The sequence below is a fragment of the Vulpes vulpes genome, chromosome 15 (genome assembly GCF_048418805.1).
Source record: "Vulpes vulpes isolate BD-2025 chromosome 15, VulVul3, whole genome shotgun sequence".
In the NCBI taxonomy this organism is placed as follows: domain Eukaryota; kingdom Metazoa; phylum Chordata; class Mammalia; order Carnivora; family Canidae; genus Vulpes; species Vulpes vulpes.
The window spans coordinates 40,583,927-40,599,538 of NC_132794.1; the positions used below are offsets into that span (position 1 = coordinate 40,583,927).

At 38.8% G+C, this 15,612-nt stretch overlaps 1 protein-coding gene across 5 annotated transcripts in view; it reads left to right on the forward strand.

Annotated features, from left to right (window-relative positions):
- The window catches only part of SLC12A6 (solute carrier family 12 member 6), a 90,152-nt gene that overhangs the window by 62,451 nt on the left and 12,089 nt on the right, over nt 1-15,612 (forward strand). For all 5 annotated transcript variants that reach the window (XM_025998391.2, XM_025998393.2, XM_025998394.2 and 2 more), the window contains 11 exons: nt 1,272-1,418; nt 2,722-2,776; nt 3,960-4,090; nt 5,017-5,258; nt 7,624-7,838; nt 8,624-8,782; nt 8,956-9,054; nt 9,262-9,319; nt 12,766-12,940; nt 13,232-13,350; nt 14,567-14,665. In XM_025998391.2, coding sequence (XP_025854176.1) covers nt 1,272-1,418; nt 2,722-2,776; nt 3,960-4,090; nt 5,017-5,258; nt 7,624-7,838; nt 8,624-8,782; nt 8,956-9,054; nt 9,262-9,319; nt 12,766-12,940; nt 13,232-13,350; nt 14,567-14,665 — 1,499 coding nt within the window. The remainder of the gene's footprint in view (nt 1-1,271; nt 1,419-2,721; nt 2,777-3,959; nt 4,091-5,016; nt 5,259-7,623; nt 7,839-8,623; nt 8,783-8,955; nt 9,055-9,261; nt 9,320-12,765; nt 12,941-13,231; nt 13,351-14,566; nt 14,666-15,612) is intronic.

Here is a 15,612-nt window from a genome sequence, read left to right on the forward strand (position 1 = left end):
AGCTAGAGGGAGAAGCAGGCTCCGTGTAGGGAGCCTGACATGGGACTCGATCCCGGGTCTCCAGGATCACGCCCTGGGCTGAAGGCAGCGCTAAACTGCTAAGCCACTGGGGCTGCCCAAAAATAAAATCTTAAAAAAGAGAAGGGAAAGCTAATAGCTTCAAGAACAGAACATTTTATTTATTTATTATTATTATTTTTTAAAGATTTATTTTTTCATTCATGAAAAACACATAGGCAGAGACACAGGCAAAGGGAGAAGCAGGCCCTGTGCAGGGAGCTCAACGTGGGACTCGATCCCAGGACCCCGGGATCATGCACTGAGCCAAGGCAGATGCCCAACCACTGAGCCACCCAGGCGTCCCAAACAAGAACATTTTAAATTGTTGCGGGTACACTTAAAAGTTTGTGGTGAAATGCCCATGTAAAAACATATGGGGACCGCTGTGGACTGTGGGCCACTGGGGTCGGTGAAGGATCTCAAGATGGCTGGGCGAAAACTTGCTCTAAAAACCACTGACTGGGTAGCTTTTGGGAGATCATACCCCGAAACCAGAAGGCCATTGCCAACTCCCTGAAATCCTGGAATGAGATGCTTACCTCCAGGTTGGCTACTCTTCGTGAGAAACCACCAGCTGTCGACTGGGCTTATTACAAGACCAATGTGGCAAAGGCTGGCTTGGTAGATGACTTTGAGAAATTTAATGCCCTGAAGGTTCCTGTGCTAGAGGATAAATACACTGTCCAGGTGGATGCTGAGGAAAAAGAAGATGTGAAAAGCTGTGCTGAGTTTTTGTCTCTCTCAAAGGCCAGGATTGAAGAATATGAAAAAGCTGGAGAAAATGAAGAACATAATTCCATTTGATCAGATGACCATTGACCTGAATGAAATCTTCCCAGAAACCAAATTAGACAAGAAGTATCCCTATTGGCCTCACAGGCCAATTGAAAATGTACAAACTTGAGTTGGGGAGAAAGCCCTGGCCCTCATAAACGTTGGACATTAAAAATAATGTTATGGGGGAAAAAAAAATATGGGGACCTATGTAAAGTGAAAGTGTAGAGCTCTATGAACATTAAAAAGTATGGTGATCAATGTTTATAAGATGGAGATTTTATATGTGCCTCTTCTAAGATATTGGTTATACTAATTATCTCTTTTGTAAATAATATGGTAATTAGGGAACAAGTTTTTATATACAAGTGAAGGGATAAAATCATCTCTTCTAGATGACTATATAATTTTTCTTTTGTCAACATATTTCTTTTCAGACCCCTCAAATGGGTACTTTCATGGGTGTCTACCTCCCATGCCTACAAAATATTTTTGGAGTGATCTTGTTTCTGCGCCTTACGTGGGTTGTGGGCACGGCTGGAGTTCTTCAGGCCTTTGCAATTGTCCTTATCTGCTGTTGCTGTGTAAGTCCCTATTTGGCTCCTAGAGGTCACCTGGAACATTGCAAGAGCTCAAGATTATATGCAATGAACCTGTTTGAGAATAAAACAAAGAGCAGTAGGGAAAGACTCATGATCTCAACAGGAGAGATTATTTTGATATTAACATCTGAAGGATTTTCAGTTATTTAGTGTCTGTTCTTCGCTTCTTATGTATATGCATAATATGTACTAGATATTAAAAAGGAAGACTTTTAAAGGAAGTGGAAGATATAGTCCTTGATTCACAGAATTCAGAATACAAATCATTTGAGTTTGATAGCACCAAAGTTAGAAAATGGTGTACTACACCAGTATGGTATTGAGGAACAAAACTGATTATTTTTTGGGGTGAGGGGTATTTGTTTTGTTTTGAAGCCAGATCTGTTACCCCTTCCCTAGAAATTCAGATGTAGTTTCCAGGTCTTCTCCCCATTGTACTGAGAACATTCTGATCTTACTGGAGTTTAAACTCCTCTTATCCACATATCCCAGCCACATCTATCAATTTTTTTATAAGTTAATAAAAATTATTTTTTCAACTGCTGACCTCTTTTATTACTATCATTATTATACCCTCCTTGTGCATTATGCCCAGCTGAGTGCTTTATAAAGCAGAGTAAACAAACATAGTTGTATCATTAATAACTTAAAATTAACAGTACTACCTGTTTCTTAGTCTTAAAACTTCAGGGCCATGTTTGGCTCCTTGATAACCTCACATCTATTCAGCTACCAAGGTCAATCAAGTCTCCCTCTGACCTCTTTTATATACAACCCTTCTTAATATTCCTATACTTGCCCTATAGCCCTTACTTTTCACTGAACTATAGTAACCTAGTAACAAGTCACTCTGCCTTCACCTGCTCCCTGTCTGCAGTCCATTCTGTACTCTGCTACTACCAGGCAGTGTTGTGAAAATACAGTTTTTATTTGTTCAGAAGTCTTCAGTGACTCCCCTCCTTCCTTAATATTGTTCTTCTAATTGTAGCTAGTCCTTAGTTTCCAGTCTGTTTTCCAAGCTAACTAGGAGACCAGGGTGAGATCAGTGGTTCCTACTAGCACCTAACATACTGATTATGTTATAGAAGCATTTTAACAGAACACTCAAGATCGCAGTAATGTGACTAGTACAGTGAGTTGAACCACCATCATTTCATTTCCATACTCTTAGGTGTGGTGGCCAACTCCATAAAAATAAGAAGAGTTAATTTTTCAAAAAGTGCTGTGAGGCACTTTAAATAGTACAGAATACAGTAACAGTCTTCTCCTTTCACTTCCTTTACAGACACTGTTGACTGCTATCTCCATGAGTGCCATTGCCACTAATGGAGTGGTGCCAGGTCAGTAGGCTAAGATTGGATTTCAGGGATTGTCAGTGACTATTGTGTATTTATGCTATAAAGTCAGAGGTGCAAACTTCCCAGGACTAGAATACTATTTAATCTGTTGGTCTGCTGTTCACACTATGTAACTTGAGAATAAATACTTTCTTTAAAAATCTATGTTCTAAACTAGGAGAACCCTCTTCACCGTTGATGGTAATATGAACCGGTGCAGCCACTTTGGAAAACAGTATGGAAGTACTTCAAAAAATTAAAGATAGAAATCTATACAATCTAGTAATTTCACTGCTGAGTATTTTCCTAAAGAAAATGAAAACAGTAGTTCGGAAACTTATATGAGCCCCTCTGTTTTTTGCTGCATTATTTACAATAACCAAGTTATAGAAGAAACCCTAAGTGCCATCAGTAGATAAATAAATACAGAAGATGTGGAAGGACACGCACACACACACTCATCAGAATATTACTTAATCATAAAAGAGAACAAAATCTTGCCATTTGTGATGATACAGGTGGACCTAGAGATCCACTTTATGCAAGTGAAACGTCAGAGAAAGATACCATATGATTTTACTTCTACGTGAAATCCAAAAAAATAAATAAATAAACAAACAGGAAAACAGACTCATAAATGTCGAAAACAAACTGATGGTTGCCAGAGAGGAGAGGAATTGGGGAATGGTTAAAATAGGTGAGAAGGAATAAGAGGTACAAACCTCTATTCATAAAATAAGTAAGTCATGGGGATGAAAAGTACAGCATAGGGAAGACATTCGGTAATATTGTAATTGTGTGTGGTGAAGACGGTAATTGCGCTTGCTGTGCTGTGCGTAGTATACAGAATCGTCAAATCACTATGTTGTACACTTGAGCTAATACAACCTTTATTATGTCAACTATACATCAACTCAAATAGGAAAAACTCTTATCATGTTCTAAACTGGAATCCTTAATTTGTATCACACTCCTAGCTTTTTTTAGTTAGAATATATTTTATTGAGTTAGTAAGATATTCCACCGTAAAGGTTTTATCTTTCACTTCCCGTTAACAAATCTACTTTTTATCACATTCAGAGTTTTGAAAAGCTTGAAACATTTATCCTTCTTATTTATGACTTGTTTACATTCTTCTTACTGATGTACTCTCTTTTTCCTGCTTACATTCTATTTTGTGTTTTAGCTGGAGGCTCATACTTTATGATTTCCCGGGCACTGGGCCCAGAGTTTGGTGGGGCTGTTGGCCTCTGCTTTTATCTCGGTACCACATTTGCAGCAGCCATGTATATCCTGGGTGCCATTGAAATTTTTCTGGTGAGTAATAGCTTAAGTGTGGTCAGTGGTGTAGAGAAGATAGAGATTTGGATATCTTTTGTTGTTTGATAGAAAAACTTCTGAGAGATCCACTACAGAATCAGTCATGTGATTGACTGTTAACCTGTTAACTGACATCCTATTGTGAATATAAGTCAGAAAGATAGTGAGTATCCTTTACCTGCCTGCTGCTTCCCTTACACCCATTCACCAACACCCTACCACTTCATCCAAGAAGCTAGCCTTATTTTATTTTATTTATTTTATTTTATTATTTTATTTTATTTTATTATTTTATTTTTTTTATTTTATGACAGAGAGTGAACTCAAGCAGGGGGAGGGGGAGAGGGAGAGGGAGAAGTAGGCTCCCACTGAGTATGGAACCCAATGCAGGGCTCACTCCCAGCACCCTGAGATCATGATCTGAGCTGAAGGTAGACACTTAACTGAGCCAAGCAGGCAACCCCAAGAAGTTAGTATTGAGGCAAGATTTGTACTAATAGGGAAAAAGTAAAATAAAGGTTTTTCTTAAAAATCTTTTTTGATATCTTCAACCCAATGAAATAAAATGCTTTTCATTTCTTTATTCACTAGAATGTCTTTTTTTTTTTTTTTTACTGAATTTAAAATAGTCCTATGTGTAATAATGAGGTGTAGGACTCAAGATAATCATTGCAATTATTTTATATGACACTTTGAATAAATTATTAATGCTTTTTTTGCTGTTTCCATTTGGAAATGTAGGTATTCAGAATAGCATATAGACTTTAAAAAAAAGAAATGATATCCAATTTCTGTAGAAATTAGGTTAAGTCTCCACTCACTTTCTGTCTTTGCTTTCCTTTGGAAAGCAGATGCAAACCACAACAGCCCTTTTACTTGATGACTTTGAAGTGACCTCATTTTCTACTTCTTTTGCTTAACAGGTATATATTGTCCCCCGAGCTGCCATCTTTCGTAGTGAAGATGCACTCAAGGAGTCAGCAGCCATGCTAAATAACATGCGCATCTATGGCACAGCCTTCTTGGTCCTCATGGTATTGGTGGTGTTCATCGGTGTACGCTATGTGAACAAGTTTGCCTCACTTTTCCTGGCCTGTGTCATTGTATCCATCTTGGCCATCTATGCTGGAGCCATCAAGTCTTCTTTTGCACCTCCACACTTCCCGTACGTATCTCACTGCCTGGCCATTATTATTGGGTAGTCATCAATAGTATCTGGTGATACAATCACTTCAGGTACAATTTCACACTCTCCCTGAGATTTCACTCATGGATAAGCTCAGTTAGCATTGAGGAAGGAAGCCTCCCAGCTTCCTGGGAGGGTGTTGATCCTCATTCTTATGTCCCAAGCATAGAACTGGCAGCTGTAACCATCATTTGGGTATAGATACTAGGTTTTTCTCAAAACTTCCTTATAATGAATGATTGTGCTTATTTGAACTATTATTCATGAAGAGCTTTACAGGTAGTATAGTTATTACCAGCAAGCCTTGTATAAAGTACTTAAATGTTGGATTCCTGTTACTAATAGAATATGAGGAGAGTCAAAGACACCTGAACTCCTACCTAAATATTTGTAATTAATTATAAACTTTTTAATCTGTTGTTAATACCATAGTATACTTTCTAGTCATAAAGAGAAATAAATGTCACACTGTTGGCATGTATACCTCTATGTAGACATTAGATATCATACGTAGTGTGGTACATTGAAGTGGTTTTTGTTTTTTTTTTTAAAGATTTTACCTATTTATTCATGAGAGACACAGAGAGAGAGGGGCAGAGACACAAGCCGAGGGAGAAGCAGGCTCTATGCAGGTAGCCCAATGTGGGACTTGATCCTGGAACTCCAGGATCCCGCCCTGAGCCAAAGGCAGATGCTCAACTGCCAAGCCACCCAGGCGCCCCAAAGTGATTTTTTTTTTTTTTTTTTTGAAATAGTAATGGATTTGTACAACTAGGTTACTCTCAGGTCGCCTGTTCTCTATTTGACTACGGGCATCGGGATTAGCCAGCACTGAGTGTTGTTTGTAACCTCGTTACAGAGATTGTCTTTAAAAAGTCATCTGGATTTTCTAGGTATCAAACTCATTATTTCTATGTTGATTTAACCTGAATTCAGAAAAATAGTTTTTTCAAGATGAAAAAACAGATCCATAAAGATTAAATGACTCGCCCCAAAGTTAGTTAATGGCAGAACAAGAACATCAACCCTTTGATTTCCTAACTCCTGGTTCAGTATTCTACTGTGCTAAATGATGTCAGTGATAGATTCCATCATCAATTTTTATTTTTATTTTATTATTATTTTTAAAAGATTTTATTTATTTATTCATGAGAGACACAAAGAGAGGGGCAGAGACACAGGCAGGGGGAGAAGCAGGCTCCATGCAGGGACCCCGACGTGGGACTCGATCCCGGGTCTGGGACTCGATCCGCCCCTGGGCCAAAGGCGGCACTAAACCACTGAGCCACCAGGGCTGCCCCCATCATCAATTTTTAGTCTGCTTATTTAGGGACTGCAAACTAGCAGAAAGTACTGAAGGCTGTGTTCTGGATATCTTAACTTGAAAAATACCATTTTGCCTCAAGATCTCCTTTGATGCTTTTCTTTTTTTGGTGGCTAAAAAGTCATGATGTGCAGTATTTTCTTTAAAATATTCCAGCAAAACAAGACCAAATTCCCTAGAGGAATCCATGAACAAGACTGGGCAATGTTGAGTTGTTGAAGCTGAGTAGTGGGTACATGGTTCATTATGTATGCTGTCATCTTTGCAGATTTAAAAAGTTGCTTTGTTCCTCTTGAGAGTTACTTTAACTGTGGGTGTATTATTCTTTTGTTCATATTGATAGCTCTGGGTTAAAGAAAAAAAATAAAATCAGCAGTTATTATTTGTAATGTCCTTAAATAACCTCACTCCCACTGGGTCTAGACTTATGTTCGAAAATAGTTTTCTCTTAGACTGTAGTGGGATGTGCTTTTTAATTCTAGCCAAGCTTTCTCAAAACAGTAGCCAGAAGATTTGACCTTTAGTGTAACATTTTCCAGGGGGTTGTTATGAACATAAGGCTTTTTTAGGCCAAAAAAAGTGGGGGGATAGGGGTTTAAAGAAGAACAAGAGGACTCTAGGATTCTTTTAGATCTAACAATTGGTTGATAAACCTTGAAAACTTGGAAGATGAGTAAGCACAGTGTCTTCAGACAGTTCTTCAGTTTGAATTCTGTCATCACCACCTACTTCTGGTATGACTCGGGCAGACTACTTAGTTTCCCTAAACCTCAGTTCCTCCACCCACAACATAGAAATACTAATGCATATTTTCTGAGGTGACTATCAGGATTAAACTGCAGAAAATATAAATAAGCCTCCATTTACAGAGTGAGTCAATAAATATGAGTTCCTTTTGCAGCCTCTTAGAGATGAGGTGGTTTTGTTTTGTTTTTCCATTATTAACCTAATTCTAACCTATCTTCTTTTTAAAATGTTTTCTTCTCCTTGCTTCATTTTTCTTTGTTTGCTTTCACTTAGGGTCTGCATGCTGGGTAACCGCACCCTTTCATCAAGACACATTGATACTTGCTCCAAAACCAAGGAAATTAACAACATGACAGTACCTTCAAAATTATGGGGCTTCTTCTGTAACTCCAGTCAGTTTTTCAATGCTACCTGTGACGAATATTTTGTTCACAATAATGTCACTTCAATCCAGGGCATTCCTGGATTGGCTAGTGGTGTCATTACAGGTGAGTTAGGAAGCTTTTGAACAAGTTTTTAATTTTCTCAGGAAAACAGGCTTTTCAACCTTAGACTCTCCTATTATCCATGACATCTCACTGCCACAGTATCACTTCCCTCCCTAAGCTCACCACACAGCTCTTGATTCAGCATCTTCTGCTTTTCTGTTAGTGAACTTACACTTTTTCAGGACTCCCTTGCAGTGCTTTCTGCTAAAATTTCCCTCCTTTTGAAGCAGAGTTAAGCAAATAACTTTTTGAAGTAGGATAAAATGATAAACTATCCTGTAAAACTGCCAGTGTTCTCCCCACCGTGACAGCCAGAATGTCACCACACCCACATGTGTGTTTTCCTCACTCAGCCCAATTTCTGAAACTCTTCGCTTAAGCGATTTCTGTCTTAAATGTTTGGTCCACAGATGTCTTTGCATGTAAGCAAGTTTACACTAACATGTTAGAAATAGCATTAATTACTAATTTTAAAAAATAGGCTTTGCAGGGCATTCATCTTTAATCTGCTTAAATTATACTAATTTGCATTAATAAATTTAACTGCATTTGTATGTACCAAATCATTTTGTCATATTACATTTGAATCAGATGAGAAAGAGCATTTGGTTTTTATTTATGTGTTCTTCATTGTGTGATACGTATGTGCTTGTGCAGGAACAAATATACCTTTAAAAAGTATATAAATGAGGAATATGATTTAGAATATTGTTTAGATAGAAAATTACCTAATTATCTTCTTTACAAACTTCTGTTGCTTATATGCTTTTTTCTTCCCACTGCAGAGAATCTTTGGAGTAATTACCTACCAAAGGGAGAAATAATTGAAAAGTCCTCAGCCAGATCTTCTGATGTCTTGGGCAACTTAAACCACGAGTATGTCCTTGTTGACATCACCACCTCTTTTACCCTTCTCGTGGGGATCTTCTTTCCCTCTGTCACAGGTAAACAGAAGGGCTGTTGTCTATTTTAGAAATTATGAAACCCAGGGAGTGATTTTTCTTAGGAGACAAAATTATATTCTCAGGCTTTTCAGACTTGCTTCGAGTCTTTGGTATCAGTATGAATATCAAAGTGTCCAGAATAAGAAGTTACCTTCTTTTCTCTTTCTCTAAAGGTATCATGGCTGGATCAAATAGATCTGGAGATCTGAAGGATGCTCAGAAGTCTATTCCCATTGGCACTATACTTGCTATCCTGACCACCTCCTTTGTCTGTATCCTTTTCATGGCACATCTGTGGAATGAGGGTGATCAGTATTTTTATCCTGGTGGTAAAAATACCTGCTTTACCAGCTCACTTTTCACCAGAAAATCTACCCACCTCATCTCTAAAATTCAGAAAAGAGTTTAGCAACTCATTTTACTGATAGCTTTGTATCTCAGAGGGTTGGAGGCCAGTTCCTTGACTCTCAGTATGGTAGATTTAAGCAATGTTGTCCTTTTTGGTGCCTGTATTGAGGGTGTTGTTCTTAGAGACAAGTAAGTAGTTGATTTCTTTGTAACATTTATGTGTGTGCCTTCCGTTGTATCTGATCATTCCACATTGCCCCAAGACACAAATTCAAAACCCAACTGAGGTATATGTCATGACTAACAATTAGGAAATATATGTATATGGTTCCCAAAATGTTTAGTGAATAATAAGTGCCAGTTGTATTATTCTAAATAGGTGAGGTGGAATGAGTATAGCATTCAGTAAAGTAGTGAATCTGTCTGCATAACAAAGGCTTCCTTCCGTACATTTAGAGCTGTTTGGAAACTAAGACGTAAAGTGAAAGAGAGCGGGTTAAAAAAACGAAAACTTTCAAGTGTCTCTAGCATCTCCTCTATGAGACAGGGAAGTATGTATCTATTTAGCATACTAAATAAAATCTTGAACTTTCTTCATTTCATTCATGAAGGCTGCTGGGTATTTATCCTTTCCTTTCACCTATGAGCAAAAAATATGTTTTTCTAAGAGATTCCTAGGAAAATCTTTCCCCTAAACTTGCCAGATTTGTTCCCATTTTCCCCATCTGGGGGAGTTACTAGCCTCACCATTTACCCTTTCTCAAAACAGAAACATGGGTGCCATCCTAGACTTTCTGCACCAGTTCCCTCATCTAGTTGGTCCCTAAGTCCTGGAATTTCCACCGTTCATTTTAATGACGAAAGTGTATGTGTTTTGTGTTTGGTTTCTTTCATTCAACACTGTGAAATTCATCCTTTTTCCTCTTTCCACTATTCTTTATACCTATCCATTTGCACAGGCCTTGGGGATCTTTGGCCAAGATTATTGTAATTATCTCCCTTTCAGTTTTACCACCTTCCAGTCCTTCTTTCATGCTGCCACCAGAGTGATTTCTCTACAACACAGAATTAGATCATACAAACCTTCCTGCTTCACAGCCTGCCAAAGCCCCTTGAACGCCATCACTTTGGTCTGGCCCTGTGTACCTTTTTCTCATGTCCTCTCCCATCATTCATTCCCTCATAAACTCCCTCTGCTCCAGCCATGACTAGAAGTTAAATAGGCAGACATGCATCTGTTTGTGCAGTTTGCTTTGCTCAGAGTGGGTAACTCCCACCCAGCAGACACGCTGAGCCTCTAAGACGCTCTAAGGGTCTTCTGTCCTGTGAGCTTTCCTACACTCACCCAGCAGAGATAACCACACACATCCCCCCTCGTTCAGCCAGTACAGTATTGCACTTACTACATTGTAGCTTTTCGTATCACTCTCCCTGACTAGATTGAGTTTTTTTAGGACGGAATCCCCAGTAGATGCTATATATACATACTGTTGAGAAAAAGAATAAGTAGCATGGCTTACTATGACTATACTATTGTCGCTGAAAATACATGGGTGTATAGAGCTTTGGTAAATTACACCCTTATATAAAAAGTATTCACAGTGTAAGCTACAGTAGCCCTTTGGGAGACTGTTGGTAATTATCTTCTAAAGTTGAGCGTTCACGTACCTCATGACCTAGCAGTTCCAGTGCTAGGTAGATCCAACAGAAATGCATGCACGTGTGCATTAAGAATAATACACAAGAATTCTCATAGCAGTGTTATTATTAATAGTCAAATATGGATATAGTCCAAATGTTCATCAGTAGTGGAATGGATAAATTATGTATTCATGCATTGACAAGCCATAGAGCAATGAAAATAAACGAACCACAGCTATATAAAGAAAAAGGATGAATTTCACATTGTTGAGTGAAAGAAACCAAACACAAAACACATATATTGTGTTTCATTTATTTAAAGTTTAAAAACAGGGTGCCTGTGTGGCTCAGTCAGTTAAGCAGCTGCCTTGGGCTCAGGTCCTGGGATGGAGCCCCACATCAGGCTCCCTCCTGAGCAAGGAGCCTACTTCTGCCCCTCTCCCACCTCACACAGGCTTGCTCGCTCTCTTTCTCTGTCTTAAATACCATCTTAAAAAAAAAAAAGTTTAGAAACAGGTAAAACTACATAGCATTAAAAAGATGGGGGTACAAAAGGACTAGTGATAGCAAGTGGGTATATAAGACTTTTGGGTGATGGAAGTGTTCTATTTCTTGACTAGAGAGTAGCTGTGTGGATGTTTTGTGAAAATTTATTGGAATATACATGGGGTTTTTGTGCGTGATAATAAAAATGGTTAAAACCATAAATAATTAATGAGATGCCATGTTTTACCCATCAAATTAGCATTGACTTTTAAGTTTTTAATACTCGAGGCTGGTGTGAAATATATAAGACTATATATAGTCTTATGTGCTATAAGACTTAAACCTTCATATAATTCCAGTGAAAATAAAATTTATTATGACCTTTATGGAAAGCAGTTTGGTAGTGATTTTGAAATATTTTAGGACATGGATCCTTTTGGGCACCTAGGTGGCTTAGTTGGTTAAACGTCTGCCTTCAGCTCAGGTTGTGATCCCAGGGTCCTGGGAGTGAGCCCCACTTTGGGCTCCCGGCTCAGCTGGGAGCCTATTTCTCCCCCTGCCTCTCCCCTGCCTGCTGCTCCCCATGCTTGTGCGCTCGCTTGCGCATGTGCTCTCTCTCTCTCTCTCTCTCTCTCTCTCTGTCAAGTAAGTAAATCTTTAAAAGATATATATATATATATATATGTATATCGATGCTTTTTATTGCAGCTATTGCCTCTTAGGAGTATGCCATAAGAAAAAAATCTGAAGCATGAATATAGATATGTGCGTTAAGGATGCTGCTGATCACAGGAGCACTGCTCCTGCGTGGGTCATTCAGACGTCTGCCTTCAGCTCAGGTCATGATGTCAGGCTCCTGTGATGGAGCCCCAAGTCAGGCTCCCCGCTCAGCAGGGAGTCTGCTTCTCCTTTCAACCCCCCACCTCACTCACGCACACTTTCTCTTAAATAGAATTAAAAAAAAAAAAATGTTAATCACAGTATTTTTTACAGTACAAAATCGACGCTAGAAGAATGGATTATATAAATGATGATGCAATGTTACTAAAGCCATTAAATTTTTTATTCATGAAGAATTTTTCATGACAGAAAAATGCTTCTAAGTTAAAAAGAATATGGAATTATAGGGGTAGTGTGATCTCATCTAGGTTTTAAAAAAAAACATAGTAAATAGACTAAAATGTGCAAAGCATGCTAAATGCTGCCAGTTACTATATGGATTTCCTCCCTGCTTTTTATATATATTTTTTCCAATTTTTCTGTAAAGAACACGATGATATTTTGAGGGCAAAAATCTTAATTGAAGCTTGGCTTTATTCTCTTGGTCCTACAAGTTATTTTTTCTTAATATAGATTAACAGTGTCTTTTGATCAAATCTGCTTACCTTTATGTTACTATTCATGTCTGTCTTAATTTTAATTCTCTAAAAATTAGAAAAAATCAGGTGAATGTTTCTCTAGTTTTCTTAATCTGTAGTTAAATTTCCCCACTCTCATTTCTTTCCCAGGTTTGGGGATGCTGTGAAAGGTAATCTGGTGGTGGGTACCTTATCTTGGCCATCACCATGGGTGATCGTTATTGGCTCCTTCTTCTCCACATGTGGGGCTGGACTTCAGAGCCTCACGGGTGCACCAAGGCTGCTACAGGCTATAGCAAAGGATAACATCATACCCTTCCTGAGGGTGAGTGACCCTCTCCCATACCTTATTGCCTTTTTCTCAGATTTTAGGAGAAACAGTGTGGTCTTCATAGGCTTAGGAATTACAGATCATATAATGTGAAGACAGATGGGTTTTTAGTACAAGACCTTCCCTATGAGGGAAGAGCTTATATGTAAGCGGGGTAGAGGTATTTAACAGATAGCACAGTTGTATCCTGTGCTGTGTCTGAAACTGTAGCAGCGAGGGGGGCAGGGAGCATTGACTCAGACACTCCCCACACACCTGTGACTGATATATCCCTTCTCTGTACAGGTTTTTGGTCACAGCAAAGCCAATGGGGAACCTACCTGGGCTTTACTTCTAACTGCTGCCATTGCAGAGCTGGGGATTCTTATCGCCTCCCTGGACCTTGTGGCCCCAATTCTTTCTATGTAAGAGTCAGTTCTTCTCTTCACTGTTTCTTGCTTTTGTGATATGTACTACATGTTAATTTTCCTCAGGCATATAATAGTAGTGATAACAGAGTAAGCCAAGTGCAGGTGTAACTTCACCTAAATAATACATATTCCAAAGAAGTTTCAAGTAAGGCTGACTTTTATACTTTCATGGTTTCTTCCTACCTGTATAGCTTCAGAAGTTCTTTGCCTTCATTTCTGATTTATTATCAGTTGGTTATAGCTTTCACCGCTGCTGTTAGCTTTGATCCTTCAACTGTGACATAGTGATGACTTAATATCTACCTGGCACTGGGCAGCATGTTAGGAATACAAAGATGAATGACACAACCCTAAGGAACCGATGATAAAGAGACTAGTGGTCCTTGTGCAGTGTGATGAGGACTGTGGTAAAGGTGAATGCTACCGTGGAAGCTCTAAGGGGAGGCACCTGAGTGGACTGAGACACAGGAAAGGTTCTCTGGATAAAGGGACACTTGCATCTTGAAGGAGGACATTATTTACCAATCAACAAAAGAGTGAGATGTCCCAGACATGGAATGTAGGTAAAGGAATTGAGGAATGAAACGATGCAGCACATCTGAGAATTGAAAGTAGTTTGGCTTTGATGGGAGGGTGCCTGTTCGGGGGTAGCCAGGCAGAGACGTAGGTAGAACCAGGTCACAAAAGACCTAGAACTTTTACCTGGTGGTAGTGAGTGATCCTTTGAGAATGGAATGATCATATTTATGTTTTAGAGTAATCTGGTATAAAAGGTAAGTAAGAAGGAGGCTAAAATTGAGCTGGGAATGCCAACTGGAAGCTTATTTAATCCAGCAAGGAAAAAATGAGATCCTGAAGTAAGGTAATATAGTAATAGAGATGGAAAGGAGGGGAAACGTTTAAAAATTTGTGAATGGGTAGAATCCATAGGACTTGATAAGTCAATTTGGAACAAGGATGAGTAACAAAGAGGAAACTGGGATTATCCCAAGAACAACTAGATAAAGAGTAGTTGTGTTTTTCACTGAGAGAGAACATAGGAGAAGGAGCAAGTTGTAGGGAGAAGTTAAGTTTCTCTGCATCCTAATCTAAATCAAAGGCTAGTGGGCTGCACCAGAGACTTAAATACAACAAGGTCTATTTAAAATAGCCCTTGGGAGAGTCATTTTACAGTGATAATTATGCCTCTTAACTTCTTTGATTCCACCAGGTTTTTCCTCATGTGTTACCTCTTTGTGAACTTGGCATGTGCTCTGCAAACATTACTTCGAACACCCAACTGGAGACCTCGGTTCCGCTACTACCACTGGTAAGTCTGCCCTTTTTCTTCTTCTTCCCCACATTTTACCTAGAAAACGAGGAGAGTCTGGGTGGTCAACACAGTTTTTCTTGGCCAGCCATTCCATACTGCCTATTTCAACATCCAGTGATTCCCTGAATTTCCACCATCTTATGTGTTTTTTCATAGGTCACTTTATAATTTATAACACCCACTTAGAATAAAGATCAAAACTATGAAATAAATATTTCCAGCCTGCTGCATTTTTCCAGGTTAAACCAACCTACCCTTTGCATATCTATTTTCCCATTTCTCTCTTAGCTAAGCACTGAATGTCATCAATTTTCTGTCTTTTTCCTCATCAGTTTTCATTCTCAAACTGTCTTCTTAAGTTTCATTTAGCAGGTAAGAGTGTGAGCTCTGGAGTCAGATGACCTTAGCTCAGTGTCTGCTCTACGATTTCCTAGCTTTGTAACTTTTAACAAAGCACATAACCACATAAAATCTAATTTTATTCATTTGTAAAATGGACTGATAGTATTACCTGTCTCATGGGATTTCTTTGAGATGATCTGAAGTGCTCAGCACAGTGCCAGGGACGTAGTAAAGCTCTCAGTGAAACTTTGCTGCAGTTGCTGCTGCTGCTTTCAAGTCTCCCCAGTCCTAAGGGGGTCATCAAGCTTTTAGCTGCCATCCTATCTCCTCATTTCTTTTCTATCATAGCTAAAGGTTCCTTAGTATGTCCTGTTGCTACATTCCTCTTTGCTAACTTTCTCCTTGACCCTTTCCTGGCTTCACTTTCCAGTGATGAGCAGTAGTGTGACCTTTATAAAGTGGCAAAAATTTGGATCCTCACTGATTTTATCACCTCTAATCCTCTTTCTAATTTTAACCTTAATTAAACATCCACTGTGAACTTTGTTGTGTTACTATTTTGCTTTTATTACCTTTTCCCTTTCTCCTTCTCCTATGTTTTT